This window comes from Protopterus annectens, chromosome 3.part1, assembly GCF_019279795.1.
Source record: "Protopterus annectens isolate FY-2018-M chromosome 3.part1, PAN1.0, whole genome shotgun sequence".
Classification (NCBI taxonomy): Eukaryota; Metazoa; Chordata; order Ceratodontiformes; family Protopteridae; genus Protopterus; species Protopterus annectens.
Genome location: NC_056732.1, coordinates 112,122,810 through 112,149,093, shown reverse-complemented (window position 1 = coordinate 112,149,093; position 26,284 = coordinate 112,122,810). Strand labels below are relative to the sequence as shown.

General features: G+C 40.7%; 1 protein-coding gene across 1 annotated transcript in view; it reads left to right on the top strand.

The window, feature by feature from the left end:
* The window catches only part of ASXL3 (ASXL transcriptional regulator 3), a 1,601,111-nt gene that overhangs the window by 1,057,499 nt on the left and 517,328 nt on the right, over positions 1–26,284 (top strand). The window contains exon 7 of the mRNA XM_044066640.1: positions 21,594–21,711. Within this exon, the coding sequence (XP_043922575.1) occupies positions 21,594–21,711 (118 nt within the window). The remainder of the gene's footprint in view (positions 1–21,593; positions 21,712–26,284) is intronic.

The following is a 26,284-nucleotide window of genomic DNA, read 5'->3' as shown; positions in this document are numbered from 1 at the left end:
ACACCAGACAGGTATTACAGAGTACCTGACTCTCACAAGTTCCTCTTCAAGAATCTTACTGCGGACCCATAGACCATTTCCCAAGGACCTAAAGGCATTAAGGCTACTACTGCCAAAAACCCTACCCCCTCTGATAGGGATTCCTGGGCCTTGGACAGATGGGTTAAGAAGGTGTACACCTCTGCTGCTTTGGCCATCAGGGCCTTAAACTGCCAGTTTCATATGTTAAAGTATCAGCAGCATATTATGGGACTACTTAAACAGAAGTTGATGTTGATTCCTGACTGTGCTGAAAATAAAGATATACAGGATTTAATGCATTCTGCTGAACAAGTTGGCAAACATACTTTGCAATGTAGTTTTTGACTCTTTAGAAGCATCTTGCAGGGCTGCTGTCTCTGGGTCTGTTCTTAGAAGGCATGCTTGGCTTAAGGATCAAAATTTGCTAGATCATGTTAAAGCTTAATTACTGGATGCTCCCTTAAACCAAGACTGCCTGTTTGGTAGCAAAGCAGAAGTCGTCCTTAAAAAGATGGAGGAAAAAGCTAAATCTATGCAGACTGTAGATTTCTTGCAAGTACAGCCCCCAGGTTTAGTAGGCATTGGCCTTCTAAGAATTGGTCCTTTCCTGTCTTATCCAGGCCTTCTCTGTCCAAATCCAGAAACAGCAGAACATCTAGGCTACAGTCTCAAGGTACTCACAGGCCTAAGCAGTGGGGGGCTCCCACTTCCAAAGCTGGAAGTAGTAAGACACCCATCTATGGAATAATGTCACAATGACTTAACCTTATACCTTCCAAGCCCTGCTCAACTGCCTGCTCTCTTAGGGGGAAAGATCACCCGGCATGCAAAAAACCGGGAACTCATTAACCAGGAAAAATGGGTTTTAATTTAATATAGTTTTCCAAGGATACAGATTCCACTTCCACACCTTACCAACCCCAAACCGTTGGCCAGACCTACCCCCAAAACAGCAGGTTCTCTCTCTTCTAAGTATCAGGGCTATTCAGCCTGTCCCAGCAGAAGAAAGGGGACAAGGCTTTTACTCAAGACTTTTCCTTGTACCAAGAAAAGATATCTCCTGGCATCCTATCCTGGACCTCTCTGCTCTAAACACCTTTTTGGTAATCCCAAAATTCAAAATGCTAACACCTCAACAGCTGCTTCCTATGCTAAGCAAAGATGCCTGGTTGTCAACCTTAGACTTAAAGGAAACTTACCTGCACATCCCAATAAGGGAATCTTGCAGGAAATGCCTACGCTTCAGAGCAGGCTGCATGCACTGTCAGATCTTTGCACTTCCCTTTGGCTTATCTACTGTGCTCAGGGTATTCAGAAAGTGCCTAGCTCCAGTCATTGCATTTTGCAGTCAAAGAAATATTCAAATATACCGATACCTGGACTATTGTCTAATTCAGGCAGAAAGCCTGGACATGCTGGTAAAACATCTGGCATTTGTAAAGAAACTTCTAACCGCACTGGGGTACACCATAAACGAAAAGAAATCTTGTCTAGTACCCTACCAACAAATTGTATTCCTGGGAGCAAGCCTGAACAGAACTTCCCAGATGGCTTACCTCAAGCCAGAAAAACAAGTTTATTTGACAGCCTACTTCAAACTGCTGGCTACAAAGACCAAGCTATCTGCAAGGAAAATCCTGCAAGTCCTGGGTTTCATGGCCTCTTGCATTCTACTAATTCCATATGCAAGACTGCGTATGAGGAAACTACAATGGTATCTAAAAAGCCTATGGTGTCAACATTCTCAGGACCTGGAATCAATGATTCCTATCATTCCTTGCATAAAGACAGAGTTCTTTTGGTGGGTAGAGACCTGCTACCACAACAAGGGGCTCCCATTCACTCTACCCCCTGCCGCCTAAACCCTAACAACAGACGCATCAGACTATGCATGGGGGGGGGGCTCACTTGGCAGGGCAGTGCATTCAGGGCAAATGGAGCCAGAGTCAGATGTAAAGATATGCTTCTGGAGCGTTTCTCCCCGGGCCTCCGCTGAAAACAGGATCTGTGGAACCTAGTTGGACTTTCCCGGTCAACAATTGTTAAAAAAAAAAAAAAGCAAATGTTAGCTGTACAGAATTCCCTGACACCCTTCAAGGACCACATTTTCCCAGGACAATTATTGGTAAAGACAGACAACACCACTGTTATGTGGTACATAAACAAGCAGGAGGGGAACCCACTCATACCCTCTCTGCAGACTAGCCATAGCTCTGTGGAGCACAGCCTTGAGCTACCAAGTGCACCTACAAGCTCAATTCCTGCCCGGCAAGCTGAATTCACTGGCAGATGACCTAAGCCGAAATCTCATGGACCCACATGAGTGGAAACTGGACCCAAAGATATTCAACCTTTTGAGAAACAAATGGGGGAATCCAGAGATAGACCTGTTTGCCTCCCCCCAAAACTACCAATTGAACAAATTCTGCACAAGGACTTCCCACAGTCAAGCTTGGCAAGTGGATCTCTTGTCCTTCACCTGGGAAAGACTCTCAGTTTTTGCCTTTCCCCATCTGCCTCTCCTCTCGAAAGTTCTGCTAAAGATCAAAAAGGACAATACTGATTGCACCAGAGTGGCCACGCCAGCTCTGGAATCCCCTCTTGCGCAGTATATCACTGCTGGAACCATGGCACCTGCCTCAGACCCCTTCCCTGCTGTCCCAACAGGAGGGCCAGATTCTGCACCCTCAGCTTCATACCCTGAATCTTGCAGCCTGGCTCATTCCTTGAGCTCACCAATAGCATCCCTCAGTAAGCAGGTGCCTGATGTCATTCTGGAGGCAAGGAGGCCTAGTACTAGAAAATCCTATGCTGAAAAGTGGAAAAGATACTGTTTCGGAGCCAGACTCAGGAAATGGGCACAGCGGTGCCCAGCTTACTGCATATTCTTCAGTACTTAACAGAGATGCTCCACAAGGACCTTTCCTTCTCGTCCATTAAAATTCATGCCTCTGCCATTTCAGCACATTATAATACTGAACCATCCCTCTTCTCTCACCCCCTGCTAAAGCAATTCCTCAGAGGGACCAAAAAAATTTAAGACCACCCAGGAGAGCCCCTACTCCAGCCTGAGACCTTAATTTGTATTGGAAAAGCTCACTCTACCTCCTTTTGAGCCAGCTGCAACTGCAGAGTTGAAATTCCTTTCTTGGAAAACAGCCTTCACTTCAGCTAGAAGTGTATCTGAATTACAGGCCCTTATGGCAGTGGAGCCCTTCATCATCTTCTATGCAGACAGGGTATCCCTCGGGACCAATCCTTTCTTTATGCCCAAGGTGGTGTCTAGTGTGGCCGTTAATCAGTCCATTCATTTGTCTGCTTTTTTCCCTAACCCACAGAACAAAGGAGAACGAATACTGCACTCTTTGGACGTGCACAGACAACTTAGATTTTATTTGGACAGGACTAAGCCTCTCAGAAAATCTGAACAGCTGCTAGTTGGCTTTGCTGCAGAGGCAGAGGGGAAGGCCATTTCAAAGCAAACCATTTCTAAATGGATAGGCCATTGCATTCATTTCTGCTATAAGCACCATGGAAAACCTACCCCACAGGAGATAAGATAACATTCCACCAGGGCTGCATCTACCTCTACAGCCTTTCTCAGAGGTGTCCCTACCAGGGACATCCTAGAAGCTGCTACCTGGAGCTCAATACTTCACCAAGCATTACCACATGCCTATTTTTCTAAATCCAGAGCTGGTTTTGCCACTGCAGTCTTGCAGGGCTTAATAGCTGGTCCTAATGCTCTCTAACTTCCTCCTCCCTTCCTTAGCTTTGGGAATCAACCCAAATGTAATGACTGCAACAGTGAAACACGAAGGACATAGTACAGTTGTGTACACTTAGCATAAATGTAGATGTTCGAGTGTATTCGCTGTTGCAGTCCTGGTTACCCTCTCTCCAGCCCCCTGACTTCTCTTGGCTGTACCTTTCCTCTTATTTAATGTATTACAGCTTTCTGGTGTATTTGCTTTTTGTTGGAGGTGTAACCTAACATATAATTGCTTCCCATTATGGGGGCACCTGACATCTGGCGCAAGAAAAACTGATGTAATATGCTTGTTTTATACCCCTGATGACCTGACGTCGTGGATGAAGGGACAGTATCTGACGCAGGGATCCAAGACATTGATATTCAGGCTGGCTGAGGGCTACCTGCAGGCAGATAACCCAAATGTAATGACTGCAACAGTGAATACACTTGAACATCTACATTTATGGTAAGTGTACACAACTGTACTTTCTACCTACCTTTGAACCAGCTGCTTCTGCTTCCCTGGGGTATCTTCTGCAGGAACACACTGATTTTAGTGGCCATTATTTCTGCTGGAATAATTTCAGAACTGAAGGCACTTGTGTAAAGAGCCCTTTCTTATCTTCCATAAGGATGTGGGCATTCTTTGTGCTAACCTTTTTATCGACTGAAAACGTTAATGAAGTATCCTTGAATCAGACCATTTAGCTCCCCATTTTCGTTTTTACCCTAACCCTCCAAAAAGCAGAGAAAGGATCTTAACATTTCCTCAGGATACGTAGGCAACTGATATATTATCTGGGCAAAACTAAAGAACAATGGAAAACAGGACAGTTATTTGTTTCTTTTGCACAAGATAGGGATGACAGACCTGTTTATAAGCAAACAATGTCTAAATGGATGTCTTATTGCACCTCCTTCGGTTGACCATTCTTTGTCAAGATTATCCCAAGGCAAGTGATGTTACATTCTATAGGATCCACTGCTGCCACCACTGCCATTTTAAGAGGAGTAAGCCCTCATTCCTTTTTGAATGAAGCTGTGTCATCATTTTTTTCCAAACATTACTTTCTTCCTAGGCAAGGACAATGCTTGCCATAGCTGTCTTGAAAGACCTATTACAGCTCACATCTTCCTAGGGCCAACCACCGTAAGGTTCAAAGATTTGTGAATATCCCAGTGCTGTTATCAGTGCTTCAGCAGTGGAAAGTATTATGATCATAGTACAATTATGTTAGGAACTTACCAGTATCCGGAGATGTTCAGATGTGGTCACTGGTGCAGTCATATTTCTCTCCCTCAATCCTTCCTTCCCTTTCTATTCGTCCTTTCAAGGTCTTTCTGGGTATCTACTCATTGTTAGTCCTTATCTTCCTTTTCTTTGTATCTCACGTAGTGCCTTTCCTTCCAAGGTTGAGCTGGTATCTGGAGAGAAGACTTAATAAGTCCTTTCTGGTTAAGTGTTTTGATCATGCGTACACTTCATTCAGGTACAGTCTGTTGCTCTTAAATCTGACTTTACCACTAGTGAGAATGTAGGCAAGAAAGATCTATATTGGATTTGACATTGGCCACTTCCAAACTTCGGATACAGTGCTCAAGCTCCTCACCATTCATACCTCTTTTTTTTTTTTAATACTTTTATTGAATTATCACTTGTGACATAGGCAGACTTCCAATTACAGAAAAGTAATCAAGCCATCTTAACAAGTTCACATTTAGAAACACAGATTTTTTATATATTCTATATCCATTACATTATATAACTTTTTCAGTTTCTGCCTTCTCTTAAACCTCATTCCTCCTCCAAAACATTTTTCTGCATGTTTTATTCACACTGTTTCCATTTCTTTCTATGTAATTTACTCCTACCCCTTTCCAAAGATCCCACTTCCTGTTCTCTTATCTGTGTTACAATATTCATTTCTTTAAATATAGTTTGTTTAGATTTTGATTTCCATTTTCTAGTAATTGCTTTTCTGACAGCCACTAGAATATTTTTTAATTTCTTATCACAACAAAATATGGACAAAGATAAAATAGTGGGGGACAAAGGCCCAAAAATAGGGACAGATTGTAAATATCACTCTTATAAACTTAGAAATTTCTAGAATAAAAGCATGTATTTTCTGAAGGATATACAGTTTGAAACGCAAATGTATGTCATTATTTAGTAATTTCAGCCCTCGGTGATTTGCCAGAAAATCAAAAATTTTATGAGAAGCAGACCAAAAATATGAGACAAAAATTTGGACATTCTGTGAAAATCTGGATAGTTGAGATGTATGTTCCCCTTTACCCATAGTCCTCTTGCAATGAGCAAATTACCTCAGATCTCATTTACCACCAAATGCTTCAGACATGGTCCATCATGCTTGGGTTATTTTGTGTGAGATAATTGTTTTATTGTAGCTATTTCTTATTACCTTTGATTTCTCTCTTATTTTAAAGTTTTGGAGTTTTCTTCTGACCTGTTTTTATTCCTTTTATTACTATCGTCTTTCTTTATAAGTTTCTTCTTTCCTGACTGCCCTTTTGGGCACATCTTCCTTTCAACAGTTCCTGCCTTTGACTAGGTAGTTTGTTGTTATGATTATTATTATTGTTGTTATTGTCATGTGGTGATAATGGCTGAGGAACCCTCTGTGTTCAAAAAGTACATGGCCTTTAGCCACAAATTACCAAATTATGATGTCCATCTAAAGTGTGTGTGTGTGTGTGTGTGTGTGTGTGTATGTATGTATGTATATATATATATATATATATATATATATATATATATATATATATATATATATATATATATATATATATAGTTTGGGGGCTGTACATCTGGAAGCATATAATGACAAGTTGGTTCTGAATGGGCTTCTCCCAGCTTCTGCGAGAGAAGTTAACCCCATCTCACTTTTCTGGTCCCTCTCTTTCTTCTCCAGCCACCAGGAAGCCAGTTGATTATGTCAGGAGTGAGAAACCGGAAGAAGAAGAAAGAAAGAGAAAAGCCCAAAGTTACTGGAAAACAGTCTCCAGTAAGCTCTCATTCCGTAGCTCCAGCTTCAAAAGTTACAAAGCCTTGTGATCCAACCTTGATGTCAGAAGTGACCATTATTGGATTCATTACTCCTCCTCTCGTGGAGCCATGTTTTTAACCAGGGCCCATGTCCCTGAGGCTCAGATATCTGATCCTTCAGAAAAGTCCTTTCATGGGATCTCCACGCCCTCTTTCTTTGCTTCCTTCCTTTGCTCTCCCAGGTCCTCTAGGAGTCTGTCCAAGGCTGATGTGCATGGGATGATGATGAAATTTCTTAGGACCCAAATCCAGTTGGGGACCTCCCAGCTCTGAACCTCATTGGATCTGAGGGAATCGTTTCTTCAACCATCAAGTTAAAACTCCTTCACCGACCTGCCCTGCAACATCAGTGCTGTCAGATCTGAGGTCCCTCTAGGGTATACCTTTATTGGACCTGTAGCCAGCGTCCACTTTGACTCCTGCAAGTCCTTTGAGGCATTCAGCACCGACCCTTTCAGAGCCTTCTGAATCTGGAAGCTGAGTCGTCAGTGTCAGATCGGGGTGGGAGTGGTTCGAGGCTGAGACCTTTGGATCCGTTCCTTCCTGTTGGGGCTTCTCTGTTGGACAGCTCAGCTCCGACGTCAGCCTTGTATCTGAACCAAGTGGTCCCTCAGGTTAAGCCTTCCCTAGGAGTTTTGGCTTCTTCAGTGAAGCTCATCAAATCCATCTCAGGCTCAGCTTTCGAAAGAGTGCAATCTCAGTCCAGAGAGCAGACCCTCCTTTGCAGGATTTCTTGGGTCCTGAGCTTGCTTATCTGGTCCCATCAGGACAGCCAGCACCCAAAAGTCCCAAACCCTTGTTGACTTCCGAGTCCTCTCTGAAACATCTGACTGAAGAGTTTTGCCAGAAGCAAAAATGTAAAAGGAGACACTTTGATTCCCCTCAGGAATCACGCACAGAAGTTACTGACTTCGATGTGGGTGAAAGGCTTCCTAAGAGCCCCCCTTGTGGATGTCATACTTGGAGAAACTTTGGAAATGCTCAGACAGAAAGGGGGTGGTCCACTGAAGCACCTTCCCAAGAGACATCAGTGTTCCTAGAGGAAGCTTTTAGGGCTGGCCTATCTACTTCTTTGGTGGTTCCCTCTGCAGGCAAGATGGTAGACATAATTTCCAAACAGGCATGGAAGGAACCAGGCATTACAGAGCTTATTTCTCATACGCCTGATGAGTTTCTGGTGTCACCAAAATATCATCACCATTGAAGCACAGGCTGTGAAATGCATTCTGTGCTGGTGGTGGTGGCTGGAGTCACCAAAATGGAACTGGTGGAAGAGAGTTGCATTGTCCATCCACTGAACAGGGGATCTTGTGCATTGGACAAGTTTGGGAAGTGAGTGTGTGCATCAGTGACCATCACTGGTAAAATGCTGAATTAATTGGCATTGTTACTCATTTTTAGAGAGATTTGACCAAAGGGCTCTCCAGATCTCTCTCTCTCAGGGTCCCTATCTGCAGAGCAAAAATAAATCTGTTGATTTGCAGTTGACTACCCTTCAGTCATTATCCAACATCTTGATGCATCTAATTTCCAGTGCCACAGAAGGTGCTGCTAGCGAGCACCGGCATTACCATTAGGAGACATGCCTGGGTGTGGCTTTGTGACTTTGCGGAGCATTTCAAAATGTCCTTTATTAATGCCCTATATGGTGGATTGATAGTTTTGGTCTGAAGGTCAAAGAAACTCTTTACAAAAGTGAACAAGGTGGTAAGAACCTTTTTGTCATAGGGGTTAAGTTCTCTACCCTCCAGAGGATCTTCTCAAAGAATTAAACTGTTGGTAAGAAACAAGTCATAAGGGTTTTTTTCCTGACATTTCTGGAGACAGAGCTCCTTGCAGCAGAGGGGGGAACTCCAGTGGTGGAGGGCAGAGGTGGTCTACAGAACCAGGGCTTTCAGGATCCTTTCTCTAAGAGGCCCTACCAGCACTCCTGAACATTTGCCTGACTGCATTTCTGTAGTGGCAATTGGGGGGTGCTTATCCCTGTACCTGGCGATCTGGACATCCATACCAGTGATTTATGGGTGCAGAGAATAATAACCAGAGGCTAATTTATCCCACTTATTTCTCCTGTACCTGCATAGAAACTTCCTGATGTACCACCCTAACAAAGCGAAGAAGCTTTTTCAGCAGTAAGGACACTTTTAAGGAATAGTCATTTAATAGGTCCCACCAGATCAGAGAGGATCAGGTATTTACTCAAGATTCTTTTTAGTGTCAAGGAAAAACAAATACCTAAGGCCAATCCTGGACCTCAGCTGCTTAATCAAGTTTGTATGGCAAAGAAAATTCTGGATGGCCATAATACACTGTATTCTTCCTTTTCTGAAGAAAAATGACTGGATGTGCTTCATCAACCTCCTAAATGCATACTACCACATAAAGATGGGCAAACATTCCAGGAAGTGTTTTCACTTCAGGCTGGGAGCCAGTCATTTCCAATTCAGAGCACTGCCTTTTGATCTCACCACAGCCTCCCTGGTGCTCACCAAGTGTATGGCAGTGGGTTGCAGCTCACCCTTGCCTACATTTGCAAGGGTTCCGTGTGTTCGTGTGTTCGTGTGTTTGGATAACTTGCTCATCACTGATCCCTCCAGGAATTTACTTGTTCAGGTCAGGGATTCCTTGCTTCTTTTTTGCTCGGATTTGGGGTGCACAATGAATACACTGAAATCCAAGTTTCAGCCTATCCAGTCTTTGAAATTGATCAGTGCTCTCTCAGATATAATACTTCAGATTACAGGCTCCCTCAAACGAGTATTTCATTTCTTCACAATCAAACACCAGTGGTCCTTTTGTCTTAGAAACCACCAGCAAAATTGATCCCATGACTGTTAGGCTCCATGGTGTCCGTGTTCACCCTAGTCCAGTTGGCCAGATATCATATAAGAGTTCTACAATGGATGCTGTCCATCCAGTGATCTATTAGACAACAACCCATGGCCGTCCAGGTGTCTCTGACAAACATTTGCAGGTCTCGCATCAGGTGGTGGTTCTAATCACCGCCTGTGTATCATGGACGTCCTTTTGTTCTGCCATCTTCCCAAGCCACAGGGACCACAGATGCTTCCCACGTGGAGTTGGGGGGAGGCATTGCTTGGTGAAGACAGTCCAGGTCATGTGATCCCCAGCAGAGGCCAGTTTTCACATCAACATTTGGAGATGATGGAGATCCTCCTAGTCTTGCATGCTTTTCAGGATTCCCTCCCCTCCAGTATGATAATGTAGCCAAACAGACAACATGTCGGTGGTTTGGTACAGCAGCAGACTAGGGGAACACAATCTTAATGCTTCTGTCAAAAGACCTTGAGGGTAATGTCTTCCCACTGTTTTCTGATTACATTGCACGTTCAGCAACTAATAAAACTAATATGGAACAAATAAAAGACGTGTAAGCATAACCAAAACAATATTAAACATAAAGCAAAATGGCTACTGATAGAGATTGTATAAATTAAAATGCTTTCCCCAAAATTAAAGTGTGCGTGCAGTAAAAGAAAATGCAAGGCCAAACAGCAGTTTTCAAAATAATATGGCTTGCTTTGCAAGAACAGTTAAGTGATGATCTTTTATTTCTTGCAAATGTTCAGAATTAATAACATATAGCTGTGGACTTGCGGCATCCTGTTATAGAAAAAAGGAAGTTACATTGACATCTCAAACAGAAACTTTGCATTACAGGGACTTTTTCATCTTAAGAATAACTTGGACTTTATATTTGTCATTTCAAGAGAAACTGTCCAGACTAGAAATAACTAATGGACTTTTTCATGATAAATACAGAAACTTTGCATCAACAGGGACTTTACGCAAATATGACGTGGGAGACTTTTTGTGAAGTCTTCAGATACAGAACCAAAGAAGGACATAAATCATGCAAACCAGAAGAACAAGTCACAAGGACATTAAAAATAACATTGTTTGACATTTAAAAAAGGTATATAAACTGGACAGTATGTTTCACACTTTAGTGCCGTTTTTGGACTGAGTGTTTATCGGTCTATAGTTATATGTGTCTAGCTATGTTATAATATAATAGAAATAATTGTTTGGCAAGAATTTGTACTAATACAAATAAATATAACAGATACAGTAGTATGGTGTCTGTCTGGTCACTGCTAATAATATTTTACAGTGGCGAGCCTAGCTCACTGGCCTGGAACCTAGCCCACTGGCCACAACCTTTTTTTTTATCCGTTACCAACAGTTAATTTTTCATAAAGGCCTTACATTTTTCGTGAGTTCAACAGATTGACAGTTCCAGTGTTTCAACAGATCAACAGTTCCAGTTCTTCGTTGGTGGATACAGAGTGACGCCGTAGAAGCTCTCCTGCGTCAAACCACCTACACTTCACCTGTGGAGAAACACCATCTTTTTCCAGATTGACTTCAGCCTGTACACCTGTTTGTCTTCTGCAAAAATACGGTAACTTCTTTACAGTTATAACATGGATGCCATACATGAGATTAGCTTGAAATGCCCACAAACTGTGCAAATTAATTTAAGTGATACACCTGATAAGGTCTGGTTATATTTGTAGTCATGGTTTAATCGTCTATGTCAGACATAAAATGTAAGTCAGGCATTTTTACTACACAAAAGTTATCTCTGTAAATGGATAAATATTTATTCTCAGTACATTGCTAAAGCAAAAATTATGCAAGCAGATAGTATTTTATGTGACTGCAAATTTCCACAAATCTGTCTAATTTGGCATAAAAGTTTAATGTGTAAGACAGTTAACAAGATTTATCCTGTTGTTACAAAGGATACATTTCCTGCTGATGTTGCTAGTTTTTCAGATGATAAACAAGTACCACAACCCTCTGCAGTTCATCACTCATTTTTTGGGGAGATTGAACATTTGATATAGTTAATATGTATGAAGTTTACTGTACAGAATGGAATAGTTTACATAATACTATTACTAAGCAATTAGATGATGCTCTACAGCCACTTTCACAGGGATATAGACAGGATCTTGCAAAGGCACAAGATGAACATCTTGACATGGTTAAGGTTATCACCAGGCTTTTAAAACAAGTTTTACAAGCTTTTCAGACATTACCAGAAGACTGTGTGACAGAACAAATATGCCATCTACAGGCAGATAATCAAGCGTTAACGCACGAGTTAGACCAGGCTCAAACAAAGTTCGTAAAGTAGCAATCCACAACCTATGGCTCAGCAATCATTCAAAGTTTAGAGCATGACAATCAACTTTTAACAAATGAATTGGAAGTTTAAAAAGTAGTTAGCGCAAGTAAAGCGAGATTTGTTACAGGCACAAAATAGACCAATAGATGTGGGGCAGGACACAGCCAACATGGCAGTCATTTCCCCTGCAGAAACTTATCAACAGTCACGTTTATTGCAGACACTGCCTCAGTGGCAAGACAAATAAGGTATATTTTTCAACATGTTGGCATTTGAAGAATGGTTAATGTTTACTGTAGGGTCTACATGGAATGATGCCCTGTGTAGCTGTTTTTTTGCATTCATCCCAAAATGTTTAAAGTCATACATAGAAACTGAGAAATGTTCACTGGACAGCAGAACAGTCAGAATGGCAGCTATTCTCAAAGCATATACTCAGGGTCAACCTTTGACCCCTGAATTACTTGATTATTTTAAAATTAGCATTACAGATAAATTAATGAAACAAAGTGATCACTTTAAGCTTGCATACCAGGTTGTGTATGGTAAAACAGATGACCAGGTGACAGATCCAGAGGTGCAGCAGTTGCTTATACATACCTTTTTAAAACAAGTGGAAGGGAGTCTCAGGTGACATGAAGCACATCTATGGCTTAGGATCAAAACCCTAGAAGATGTAGTCCAAAAACTCATCAGAGGCAAGACAATGGGAGATGATGTAAAACTTTATAAACATAACATTTTTGCTGTAGACGTAGAGCAAAGTGTAGCCTACGTGGGGAAAGGAACGGGACGTAACACATGGTTTGATGAAAGAACAAAAACAGGGAGCACGACCAGCTTCTGCTCCACCAGGGTTACAGACAGATACACAACAAAGTTCAGAAAAACAGGTGATATGTTTTACTTGTAAGAAAATAGGCCACATTAAACAGGATTGTCCATATTATAAAAGATGGAAGGAAAGTCAAATACAAAAGGGTGTCTATGCAGGTAATAGTGCTTCTTCAAAACCCAAAAATAGGGAAAGAAATCAAGATAGAGAAAATACATTAAGGAAGAATCATTCACAGGAACAAACACAAAGAGATACAGAAAAAAATAAAGTATACCCTGTGGAATACACAAAAAAAACCCACCATATAGTCCCACACATGGTACAAGTCAGGAATTAAAACGTGAAATTGAAAGTACAAAGTACACATTAGACAGGGAAGACACTAACAGTCAACAGGGAACAGAACATGCAGTCTGTGTAATCAGAGACATACCCAGGAAAGTAGATCAGAATGAATATGACTCCGATTAGGGGTGTGACCTCCACCCAATTAACCTTTCTCACAAATTTTAAACGTGGAAAGGACGGACACCCGTTAGTGGATGTATGGGTGGAGGGGACACTATGGAAAGATGTCCTGCTTGATGCAGGGGCAGCAGTCTCAGTCACTAATAAACAGTTACCTGTAAATCAGTTCAAAAATCTTACATTCAAGGCTTTGATGGCGGCACTTGCCTGGCCATAAGCAGTAAGCCAGTTAAAATATGTTTCACAGAAAATGGATCTTCAATACAGGGTACATTTCTTATGAATTCCAGTTGCGGAATAACAATCCTTGGGGTTGATATTCTTGGCAAACTGGGAATAGTAATTGATTTTAATAACAAGGTTTTATGGTCAGCCACAATGGATGACAGTTGGGATACAGCTCAGCAATTTCCTTGCTTTGTAATTAACATAAGTAACTATTAAAAAGACATTACCAAAAGGCACTCACAGCTGCAGGGTAAATTTGAGCAAATCAAATCACAATTTCAGCCCTTATGGGCTACATCAAAGACAGACTGTGGTAAGTTAGCAGTACCAGTGAGTGTAGGCAATCCTTCTGATTACATTCCTCCTTTTCAGAAGCAATATATAATTCCCGGAGAGGTGGGAAAGGATATGAAGAAGTGTATAGAACAATGGGAACAGGCAGGCATAATACAAAAGGGTCACAGTCCCACAAATTCACCAATCTGGCCAGTGAAAAAGAAAGACGGTAGCTACAGATTAGTTATTGATTTACGTAAGGTCAATCAATTCACAACTCCTTGTGCACACCTGGTTCCGGGAGTGCCAGAATTGGCAGCGAGGATAAAACCTCAAAATTAGTGGTTTACAGTTATTGATTTAGCTAATGGATTTTTTGCAGTTCCTTTACAAAAGGAAGATTGGCAATGGTTTGCGTTTACCTTTGACAATTGACAGTATGTGATGACGCGGCTGCCACAGGGATTTTAAAATAGTCCTGTGATTTTTCACTAAGTAGTAGGGGAGGTTTTAAAACCCTTAGAGACAGATGATAGTGTCATCCATTACATTGATGACATTCTTATACAAATACAAATACGTTTCACAGAAAATGGATCTTCAATACAGGGTACATTTCTTATGAATTCCAGTTGCGGAATAACAATCCTTGGGGTTGATATTCTTGGCAAACTGGGAATAGTAATTGATTTTAATAACAAGGTTTTATGGTCAGCCACAATGGATGACAGTTGGGATACAGCTCAGCAATTTCCTTGCTTTGTAATTAACATAAGTAACTATTAAAAAGACATTACCAAAAGGCAGTCACAGCTGCAGGGTAAATTTGAGCAAATCAAATCACAATTTCAGCCCTTATGGGCTACATCAAAGACAGACTGTGGTAAGTTAGCAGTACCAGAGAGTGTAGGCAATCCTTCTGATTACATTCCTCCTTTTCAGAAGCAATATATAATTCCCAAAGAGGTGGGAAAGGAGATGAAGAAGTGTATAGAACAATGGGAACAGGCAGGCATAATACAAAAGGGTCACAGCCCCACAAATTCACCAATCTGGCCAGTGAAAAAGAAAGACGGTAGCTACAGATTAGTTATTGATTTACGTAAGGTCAATCAATTCACAACTCCTCGTGCACATCTGGTTCCGGGAGTGCCAGAATTGGCAGCGAGGATAAAACCTCAAAATTAGTGGTTTACAGTTATTGATTTAGCTAATGGATTTTTTGCAGTTCCTTTACAAAAGGAAGATTGGCAATGGTTTGCGTTTACCTTTGACAATCGACAGTATGTGATGACGCGGCTGCCACAGGGATTTTAAAATAGTCCTGTGATTTTTCACCAAGTAGTAGGGGAGGTTTTAAAACCCTTAGAGACAGATGATAGTGTCATCCATTACATTGATGACATTCTTATACAGTCAGAGACAACAGAGCAGCATGAGACACTTCTTAAAAAAGTTCTAGGTACTTTGCAAGATGCAGGATTCAAAGTCAACAAGGACAAAGGTCAGGTCTTTTCACAAGAGGTGACATTCTTGGGAACTATTGTACGTCCCACTAGCAGATCCCCTTGTGAGGAAAGAGTGAAAGGAGTTTTGGAGTTACCTCAGCCATTGACAATTCAAGATTTGCATAAATGTCTAGGTATCATGAATTATAACAGAGAATTTATAGAGGATTATGCTATAGATGTCGCTCCCCTATATAAAATGTTAGTAGAACAAAGGGAAGAACCCCGGTTAAGTTGGGGACAGAAGGAAGAACAGGCTTTTGAGCTACTAAAAAAGAAATTGACACAGGCTACAGTACTGGTAGCACCTGTTCTGCAGTCGAAAGTTAACCCCGGTTGAAAAGGGATATCACCCATGCATACAATTGTTAGCCATATATTGGGGAAATAAACAGACAGAATACATGACAGTATTTTTCAAAAATAATTGTACAGATGCCACATCAGTCTGTAAAGATTCTTTTGAATTCTATGGAAATGAATATGATCACAGAGGGAGTGAATCAAACCATTTTTGCAAAATGGATGACTATTCAATACAAGGAATGTCCAAATGCAGACAGGGGACAAGTATTATTTCTCAGATTTGGCTAACTATAAGGGAGGACCTCATAATTGTGTTCAAAGCTTACAACATCCGGAAATTTCACCATTGAATGCACATTTTCAAGGTGGCTTACCCACTGTTTATGTAGATGGGGCCAGGTTTTGGAAAGATGGGAAATATTTAACAGAATTTGCGGTGATCCCAGAAGATGGACAAGAGCATATGCTAAAGAAATTGCCAGGTTACATGTTAGCCCAAAGGGCAGAGTTAGAAGCAGTCAGATATGTTTTACATTTTGATCCAGTCAGCATTTACAGTGACAGTACTTAATGTGGTAAATTTACTGCGTTTGCACATGGCAATTTGGGCCAGGAGGGGATTCGTCGACAGTGTTGGCAAACCCCTCAAACATGCTCCAGTATTGCGGAAATTATGGGCATTGATTACCCAGAATGGCCTACAGGGAAAATTTAGTATTGTAAAAATCAAGGCACATCAAAAATGCAATACAAAAGAGGCTAGGGGAAACGCTTTGGCAGATGCCAAAGCAAAACAAGCAGCAGAGACATGTGATTGGTCAGAACCACATGAGCAGTTTGAACATAAAAATCAAGTACTGTCAGTTAAAATATTTACACTAGTAGAAATACAGGATTTAGCAACTCTTCAGAAAGAAAAAGGGATTCTCAAAGAGCTAGATAAATGCATCCGGGAAGAGGATGGCAATCAATACATTTTTGTATATCCAATGCCGGACGGAAAGAAAATACCCTATCTCCCAGGGGATTTGGCAAACAATTGGACGAGTACAATCACAAAATTTTGGGCTACATAGACACAGAAAAGTTATGGAGTATAGTCAAACAGAAGATGTGGAATTCATGTCTAAAGAAGCTGTGTAAAACAGTTTTAGAGGAATGTTTGGTTTGTTTACAAATCAACGCCAGTATAAAGAAACCTCAATTGCACAGGGTGCCAGTGGCAGATGGGCCATGATATGCTATTCAAGTGGATTATGCGGGACCCCTCCTCATTGCAAAGGGAGGATACAGATACCTGTTAGTGGGAGTTGATGTATTTTCAAAGTGGGTAGAATTAATACCCACCAAGAGTATGACAGCTAAAACTACAGCAGAGGCACTATGGAAAAACATTTTTGTCCATTGGGGATGGTCTCGCATCACAGAGTCAGACAATGGACCACAGTTTACAAGTCAAATAATGTGGCATTTGTGCAAACAGCTGGGGATCCAGCACAGGTTTCATGTTCCATATCACCCACAATCCAATGGGATTGATGAATGAAAGAATCGAACAGTCAAAAGGAGATTGAAAAAATCATGCCTGGAAAAAGGTAAGGACTGGGTAAGACATCTGTCAGGGATTCTACTGGGCATTAGGGCAACCCCTAAAAGTAAAACGGGAATCTCACCCTTTAAAGTAATGACCAGGAGAAAAATGCCCCTAACACTCCCCTGCGACCCAGAACTGGTAGAAAACCAACCCTTATTGACAGCAGTAGAATACCAGAAATGGTTAAGAGACATACAGGGGGTATGCAATACTATTGCCAGGGAACAGGCTTACCGTCTGTGGAAAACATGCCAGACATTTCAATAGAAATGGTTCAACAGAAAGGGTACAAAGTCCTTGTAAAGAACTTCTTGAGAGATGGACCATGGGACAGTAATTGGCAGGGACCTTACGAGGTAGTTGAGCATAAAGGACCATTAGTGTACAGAGTCCAAAGGATAGAAGAAGAAAAAAATAAATCCCAGAAAACAGACAGACAAAAGAAATGCACTATGTTAGTTCATAGAGATCAGTGTAAATTAATAAAGAGCCATACACAGAAATAGAAAAGTAATATTCTTTCTAAGATTTATTTTTAGATGCAGGGGAGCCCAATAAATTTGGAAATTCATCTAGAACAAGAGACCCCAGTATGGGAATATCCATTAAATTTGGAAATTCCACCAAAACAAGAAAGCCCATGGGAAAATCCATTTAAGCAGGAAAGCACAGAAAAGGAGTGAGCGGAAGAAACAAGGAAAGAAAGTTGTTGTAGAGTTACCTGTAAGTATTTGAATAGCCATGGTATTCATGATAGTAGTATATGCTTTATATACTTGGTATAGTATAGAAATATATAAATATTTTGAAAAACAAGCAAGGAAAAGCTAAGAGAAATCAATTGAATGGTGTGAAATACAACCAACGCCTAGTAAATCAATTAGTAAAAGAAATGTACCTAGAAAAAAAATGCAACAAAGTATAGGATGATTTCACCCTACTGGTGGAGACCAGGAAAAACGACATGGCAAGAAGAAAAAATACCAATAAGGCCAAAAACAGAAGTTATGCATCCCAGAGCTGTTACAAAAAAGGTTATAAAGAAAAAATGGGGGGAAATACTACAGCATAATAAGTCACGAGAACAGGGGCACCATGATTGGGCACCTAAAGTTAATACATTTTTGGCCATGAAAAAACTGTTTGCAGAAACGCATAATAAATCAAATTGTTGGGTTTGTAGCCACATTCCTAACAGGGGAAGGATGCCATTACATGCAGTTCCAGTAAATATCACTGATACAGGGTTTATGCTTAAATGATCTTTTAAAAACAAGGTTATAAGCCAGTCAGCCATAAAAGAACATCTGCAATTAATGAAGGCAGAAAGAGGAATACTTTGTTTTTAACAGAAAGGGACAGTAAGGGTGGGTATTAGTAATTGCAACTATTCCATCACCCTACATCACCTATGGTTACGAGATAAGCTCGAGTATCATGGTGGAGTTGATAAAATAAAAACAGATTGGGAATCGGTACATAACACTTCTTTAAGGAAGACATGAAAGAGTTTTCTTAAAAGTGGAGCTCTGAATAACCGAATAGACCAAGAAACTGTTGTAATTTTGGCAAGTGGTTTCTTTTTTGTATGTGGACAAAATGCATATAAATGGCTGCCAGTAGGCTGGCAAGGATCTTGTTACATTGGGTTTGCAGTTCCAGTGATGAGAATCACTCATACACTGCCAGAAGAGAGTGTTAGAAATCATCGAAAGAAAAGAGAGGTTCATGATGATTTCTCCAAACTTGGAGAAGACTTAAAACAGCAGGACTTAGGGGATGGTGTCATCTCAAGGGCTGGAATTTTTCCCTGGTATGGCACTGCCAAGGCAATATGGGAATTAAGAAAGGTTGCAAAGTTAATGGAAGTATTAGTAAATGCAACATATGGGGCTATTTCAGATATAACAGAAGAGATGGGTAGCAATGATGACAATGGTCCTCCAAAAAAGAATGTCTTTGGATTACTTGCTGGCTAGTCCCCTGTGTGTGCTTTAATCAAAATGGAGTGCTATACATATATTCCTGATAAATCAGAGTCCATACATCAACATTTAGATAGAATTGTCGAAGTTTCTTCAAAGGTTAGGAAAGCATGGAGTACAAAATGGTCAGATTGGCTAAATGGATTGTTCTCAGGATGGCAGGGTACTATAATTTCTGCATTAATTGCTCTTACCATCATTATCTGCTTAATTACAGCAGTTTGCATGTGTATTAAGGTTTGTGTTAATAAAAGTATTAATCAGTTAACAGCTGTTGGTAATGTAACACTCTATGAAGGGATAGCCTTAAATGCAAGTGATCCATATGTTGCAATGGACCAAGGGATTCAAAGTACTGAAGATCGTATTGTGTTGTAAATTGTCTTACAATTTTCTTGGTTTCATTTAAAAAGGGGGAATTGATAGATATTGTATAAATTAAAATGCTTTCCCCAAAATTATACTGTGTGTGCAGTAGAAGAAAATGCAAGGCCAAACAGTAGTTTTCAAAATAATGTGGCTTGCTTTGAAAGAACAGTTAAGTGATCTTTTATTTCTTGTAAATATTCAGCTTAGATATTAATAATGTATAGCTATGGGCTTATGGCATCCTGTTATAGAAATAAGGAAGTTACATTGACATCTCAAACAGAAACCTTGCATTACAGGGACTTTTTCATCTTAAGAATAACTTGGACTTTATATTTGTCATTTCAAGAGAAACTGTCCAGACTAGAAATAACTAATGGACTTTTTCATGATACATACAGAAACTTTGCATCAACAGGGACTTTATGCAAAGATGATGTAGAGAGACTTTTTGTGAAGTCTTCAGATACATGACCAAAGAAGGACATAAATCATGCAAACCAGAAGAACAAGTCACAAGGACATTGAAAATAACATTGGTTGACATATAAAAAAAGATATATAAACTGGACAGTATGTTTCACTCTTGGACTGAGTGTTCATCGGTCTATAGTTATATGTGTCTATCTATGTTATAGTAGAATTGAAATAACTCTGACATAATTCACTGTTTGGCAATAATTTGTACTAATACAAATAAATATTAACTGATACAGTAGTACGGTGTCTGTCTGGTCACTGCTAATAAAATTTTACAGCTACCACAGCAGTAGAATAAAACTTTTAATACTTTTAAAACACAGAGAATAAGCACTTTCACGTTTAAAAACCACTTCATCTGATTCACCAATTAAATCAGCATAACATCTTAATATACATTAAGCATTCAGTTAGCATTAACAATCAAGACTCCAATTTCCTTCCCTTTAATATAGGTTTTAAAGGCAAACAACCATTCAAACCTAGAGGTTTGTCCACTTGCAGCCTGAGTATCCATTTTCGTTCAGCCAACTTAGTCAAGTTAACATGATCTCGCTTCTATTATTTAGCTTAATAATTTGTAACGTTTTAAATGTAAAATATGCCCCCTGTTTTCTTTCACATGTCTAGCTAGAGCATTATTAAGACTTTGTACTGTTGTGTCATATAGATGTCTCATAATCCTATCCTTTATTAGTTTTTCCTACATAAAAACAAGGGCATAGATCGCAAGTAGCTAAATATATTATATTCTCAGAACTACAGTCAGCATAGCACAGCTGTGAAGGTACACTTGAGCTTGTTTTTTATTATCAAGTAAGTCAAAGCGGTAGCCGCACACTTAAAGGATGCTACGTTAGGAATTTGAAGGGTAATATGCAAAGCCATGCGACAACTTAGGGCCTGAAAGCTGTAAGGTTTCTAAGTTTAGAACTAATCATCTTGACAGAAGTAAAGGATTCCTGCCATGTTCTCCAGTTCCATCAAATAAATGCTTCAGTACACTAGTCTTTACATGCTGGACACACCAAAGACATTCTGTTAACTTGATTAAGTAAAAATTATATAGAAAGGCACCGGCAGAGAATGTGTTGCCATTTCCTCTCATTTCAGAATGAGCTTGCATTTTTTTTTTTTTTTTTTTTTTTTTTTATTAAAAGCTAGAGATTGATTTTCATGCTTTCAGCATTGCAGTGAAAACAGTGATCAGTAACATGTTGCTTACTATATACAAAAGTGTAAATGAAAATAGTGATCGGGCTTACTTTTAATTCACTGTCTGTATTACGCATTACCCTTCTTAGGTGTACAACATTTTTTTGGCAATGCAAGATACAAAAATATTATATTAGAATTCCACACCAGAAGACAAGTCATGAATAAAATGTCAGTAATTGCTTGTGAATTCATGTATGTAATACTGCCATAAACTTCTTTTCACTCTGCTCATAAACCAAGTGCAGAAATTATGTAAATGATTACAGTTTATAGGACTGCATTATTTTCATTATCATTTTTTTTTTTCTTTTTGTTATAAGGCTTTGAGGCAGCAGCAGAAAAGACGAAACGGTGTTTCAATGATGGTTAACAAGTCCGTCCCTCGTGTTGTTCTGACCCCTTTAAAAGTGTCCGATGAACAGTCAGACTCACCTTCAGGTAATTTTGTGGTAAAATTCTCATCTGACATCTTTGTTTTGGTAGTTTTCTACTCAAGTAAATGAAATATTGAATTCCAGTCTGTTGATTAAAAGATGCTTAGTTCACATCAACTTGATGTTTTAGAGTTGTTTTTCTGCTTATCCTTGAAATTAGCTATTTTAGTTAACTTCTGTCTACAGGAGTTGATTATTTTTTGAGATAAGTGAAGCTGTGTACAGATAGAGATGCAAGTAGAGCTGTGTATTTTGGTATAATTATTATGTATGGGAAGCATCATGTATTACTATATCTTTTCTTGCTGGTGAAATTGGATAACTTAGAAAATCTAGTTCTGTTTATATTTTTTGCCCTCTGCAGTGTTCTCTCTGGTGTTTTCATGCCTAAGTGTCTTTTCTTTGAAAAAAATGTAGTCTCTGAATCCTTTCTAGCCATATACCATTTTGTATTGATGTTTTTCTGTGGTAAAAGTTGCGCTGTTTTTTAATTGCTCTTTTCAATTCAATTTGTAGACAAAATCTTTTTTGAAATTGCTTGTATGTGAACTTTCAGCTCAGAAAAAAGATAAAAAAATTGATATGGGAAACTGTGTTGCAGACAAGTGTAATACACAGACTGTGATGCAATGCCTGTAGCAAAATAATGACTCTAAGCTATTCATCCTGAATGTCTATCCATAGTCCAGCATTTTCTAATATTTAATCTTCTCATACTCATCTTGAAGTTGCTTAATGCTTTTGTTTATATCCTGTTCTGAAAGACAGTTGTATGTCTGCAGTATCTGCATTCTGGTCTTATAAACAGTACTCCTCCCACACGTGGTTATGTCTTGTTGTATTTCATTGTTTGCTGGCTTAATGATAGCATTCTTGTTCACTTTTTTTTTGTGCCTGTTGTTCCCTTCAGATGCATTGTAGTGTCAAATTTGTCCTCAGACTCTTCAGAATTAATTTACCCTTGTGGACAGTGGGCATTTAAATCTCCAAACAGAAAAAATGCAGATGTCCTTCAAGGATGCATCTGCAGTCCTTACAAATGGGTTGTCCTGTCGTCAGGCAGCCCTTCGGTCGGCCGGATTCCAAAGTCTGGGTCTGGCCTCGGCTGGTGTCGCACTTCACCCGACGTCATAGCTGCTGTTATTCGGGTATAAAGGCATCAGCCGACGCCATCTTCCTCAGTCTTTCTTGCCGCGTGGCGCCCGAAGCAGAAGCTGTTTGCAAGTGCCGGTCGGTCAGAACCAGAGAATACTACCGAATATTACTACCGAAGACTTCTAAAAAGCTAAGTACCCCGTTGGGGACTTTTTCTTGCCTCAGCCGATGTCAGAAAAAGTGAATAACTGTTTAACTTGTGGGAAACAAATACCTCATAAAGATTTCCACTCTTACTGCTTACCTTGTCTAGGCCCAGACCACGACGTCGCAGCTTGTCTAGCCTGTGCTTCTTTTAACCGGCGGACGCTTAGACGTCGGTCGGAATTTGCTGAGGAGTTTTTCGGCTCCGATTTTGCTTATATTATGCCGTCGGATCCCCCGACTTCGCAAATATCTAAAAAATGCAAGGAAAAGGACCGACACTCGTGGTCTGCGGTTTCGGCCGAAACCGCGGTTAAGCCAACCGCGAGTGTCTCGGTTTCGGCTGAAACCGAGCAAGCGGTTCTTCCTTCAGCCGAAAACTTACCTTCTACCGAGGCCTCTTCCAACCTCGTGGAATCGGCTTCTGAAATCCCACCTGCTGTTGCAGTTTCTCAGGAACTATCAGACACTGTTCCCTTGGATATTTCAACCCCTGCACGTGGAGCTGCTAGGCCACCTGCAGCCATGTCCATTAAGGCCTTTGCCAGGGCTAAAGCAGCTAAAGCTACTAAATCTGTGCCTGCTAAGACCCCCTCTCACAGGCCTAGCTCTAGTTCACAAATGCTTAGTTTAGCAGAGGATCTCATTTCTTTAATCCGAGGATCCCAACCTCAACCAGACAGGGCCTCTCACCCGCCTCCAGAGAAGAGGCCTAGAGCAGAGCCCCCTGAGCCAGTGTCTACAGATGATTCCTCTGATGATTCAAATGATACAGACCCTCCAGAGGCTCCTTACTCCCCTTATGAAGACTCTGATGCTGATAGGGTTGCCACCTTTCCAAATGGCCAAAGTGGGACATTTGTGCTACAAACATCAGATTTTGCAGGGCAAAACATACCCACGGCCAGTACAAAGGACAGAACTTCAGTTGTTTGCCTGAATAAAAGTTTATTCTTGTAGCATTTTTGTTCCTTATTCTGTTTTGTATAACATTTAGGTGTTTCAGATACAGAATAACTGTTTTATGCAGCTATTACATACAATATAGAAAATAATTTTGTCCTAAAATCTCAGGACATTTGCCATTTTCTCACAATATTTTGCAGGACACAACTGCCCAAAGAGGGACTGTCCCTCGCAAAGTGGGACAGGTGGTAACCCTAGATGCTGAAGAGTCCATCCCTTCTGCCTCTCCGCCTGAGGAATTTTCTTTTGGGGAAACCTTGCATGCTATGAGGGAACAATTTTAGTGGCAGGGCCAGGATTTTTCAGATTCCAGAAAAAGGCTTAGAACTTTTCTGCATTTACCACAACATAGGCCTTTAGCCATACCTCCAGTTCTGTCTGTTGTAGATGATGCATTTAATGATGCTTGTACTGCTACTGATTCTCTACCTCCGGCCCCTGCTAAGCCCGATAGATACTACAGGGTCCCGGACACACATTACCACTTGTATAAGGCTCCTTTTGCAGATCCAGAGACTATCTCCCAAGGACCTAAGGCTGTAGCAGCTACCTCTGCCAAAAAACCCCTCCCCTCTGAAAGGGAATCCAGATCCTTAGAGAGATGGGGTAAAAAAGTTTGCACTTCTGCTACTCTTTCAGCTAGGGCTTTGAACTGTCAATTTCACATGATACAGTATCAAGAATTTATGCTAGACCAGTTAACCAAAAAACTGTCCTCGGATGAAACAGTAGATAAAAAATATGTGCAGGAAATGGTACATAACATTCAACAAGTCAGTAACCATTCCTTAAAATGCGGCTATGATGCACTGGAGGCTTCCTTTAGATCAGCCATGACTGGCACAGTTATCAGAAGGCATGCATGGTTAAAAGAACAGGCCTTACCAGACCATGTCAAATCAAAACTATTAGATGCTCCTATGGATAAGATCAATTTGTTTGGCTCTCCTGCACAACAAGTGCTGAAGAAGATGGAAGAGAAGGCAAAATCTGTCCAAACAGTGAAAGATTTCTTACAGGTCCAACCTCCGAGGTTTAGCAGGAATTGGCCCTCCAAGAATTGGTCCTTTCCAGACTCCTCCAGAACTCAGAGAGGCAGGAATAGGCGTTCAAGAGGCAGAAGCCAATCCAGGGGTGCCTACAGGGGACGCCAGTGGCAGGGCAACAACCAGCGAGGCACAGCCACAGACACAGCCACCACCACAACTACAGGTCAATCACAGTGACTTGGCTCTGGCACCGCCTACCAGGGAACAACTACAAGCACCCTTAGGCGGGAAGCTAGCCTTATTTTCAACAAACTGGCATTACATCACAAGAGACAAGTGGATTTTGCAGACAATAGACCAAGGTTACAGGTTTCACTTCCATACTCTACCAGGGAAGAGAGGAATGCCAAACCTACCTCCAAATCAAAAGACAGAAGCTCTAAAACAAATATCTCAATTATTAAGGATGAGAGCAGTAGAAAAGGTACCATCTATGGAGCAAGGAAAGGGATTTTACTCCAGACTCTTCCTGGTACCAAGAAAAGAGAGCAAATGGAGACCTGTTCTCGACCTGTCCGCTTTAAACACATTCCTCATTGTTCCAAAATTCAAAATGCTGACTCTACAGCAGCTTCTTCCCATGCTGGGCAAGGAGTCTTGGCTGGTAACTCTAGATCTCAAGGAGGCATACCTGCACGTCCCCATACGACCAAATTGCAGAAGATACCTCAGATTTCTTGCAGGATCAGAGCATTATCAATTCTCAGCATTGCCCTTTGGCTTATCTACTGCGCCCAGAGTGTTCACGAAATGCCTGGCATCAGTAATTGCTCATTGCAGGCTTCAAGGAATCCAAATCTACCCTTACCTGGACGACTGCCTGATACAAGCGGACAACAAAAACAAGCTAGCAGAAGACTTACAAAGGGTCATTTACCTGCTACAAGCCCTGGGATATACAGTCAATATAAAAAAGTCAAGGCTGATACCATCCCAAAGGATAACCTTTTTGTGTGCAGAGCTAGACACATCAAAACAAATGGCATTCCTAACAGTAGAAAAACAGAAGCAACTACCTCTCTACTTTTTGGCATTAACAAAACAGGACCAGCTAACAGCAAGAAAAGTCCTGCAAGCCTTGGGCTTCATGGCATCCTGCATAATATTGGTTCCACATGCCAGACTGCATATGAGAAAATTACAGTGGTACCTAAGGAATTTATGGTCTCAACACCAGCACAGCCTAGAAACTCAAATTCCAATAATTCCATGCCTGAAACAAGAATTCCTATGGTGGGCTCAGGCCTGTCAGGCAAACACAGG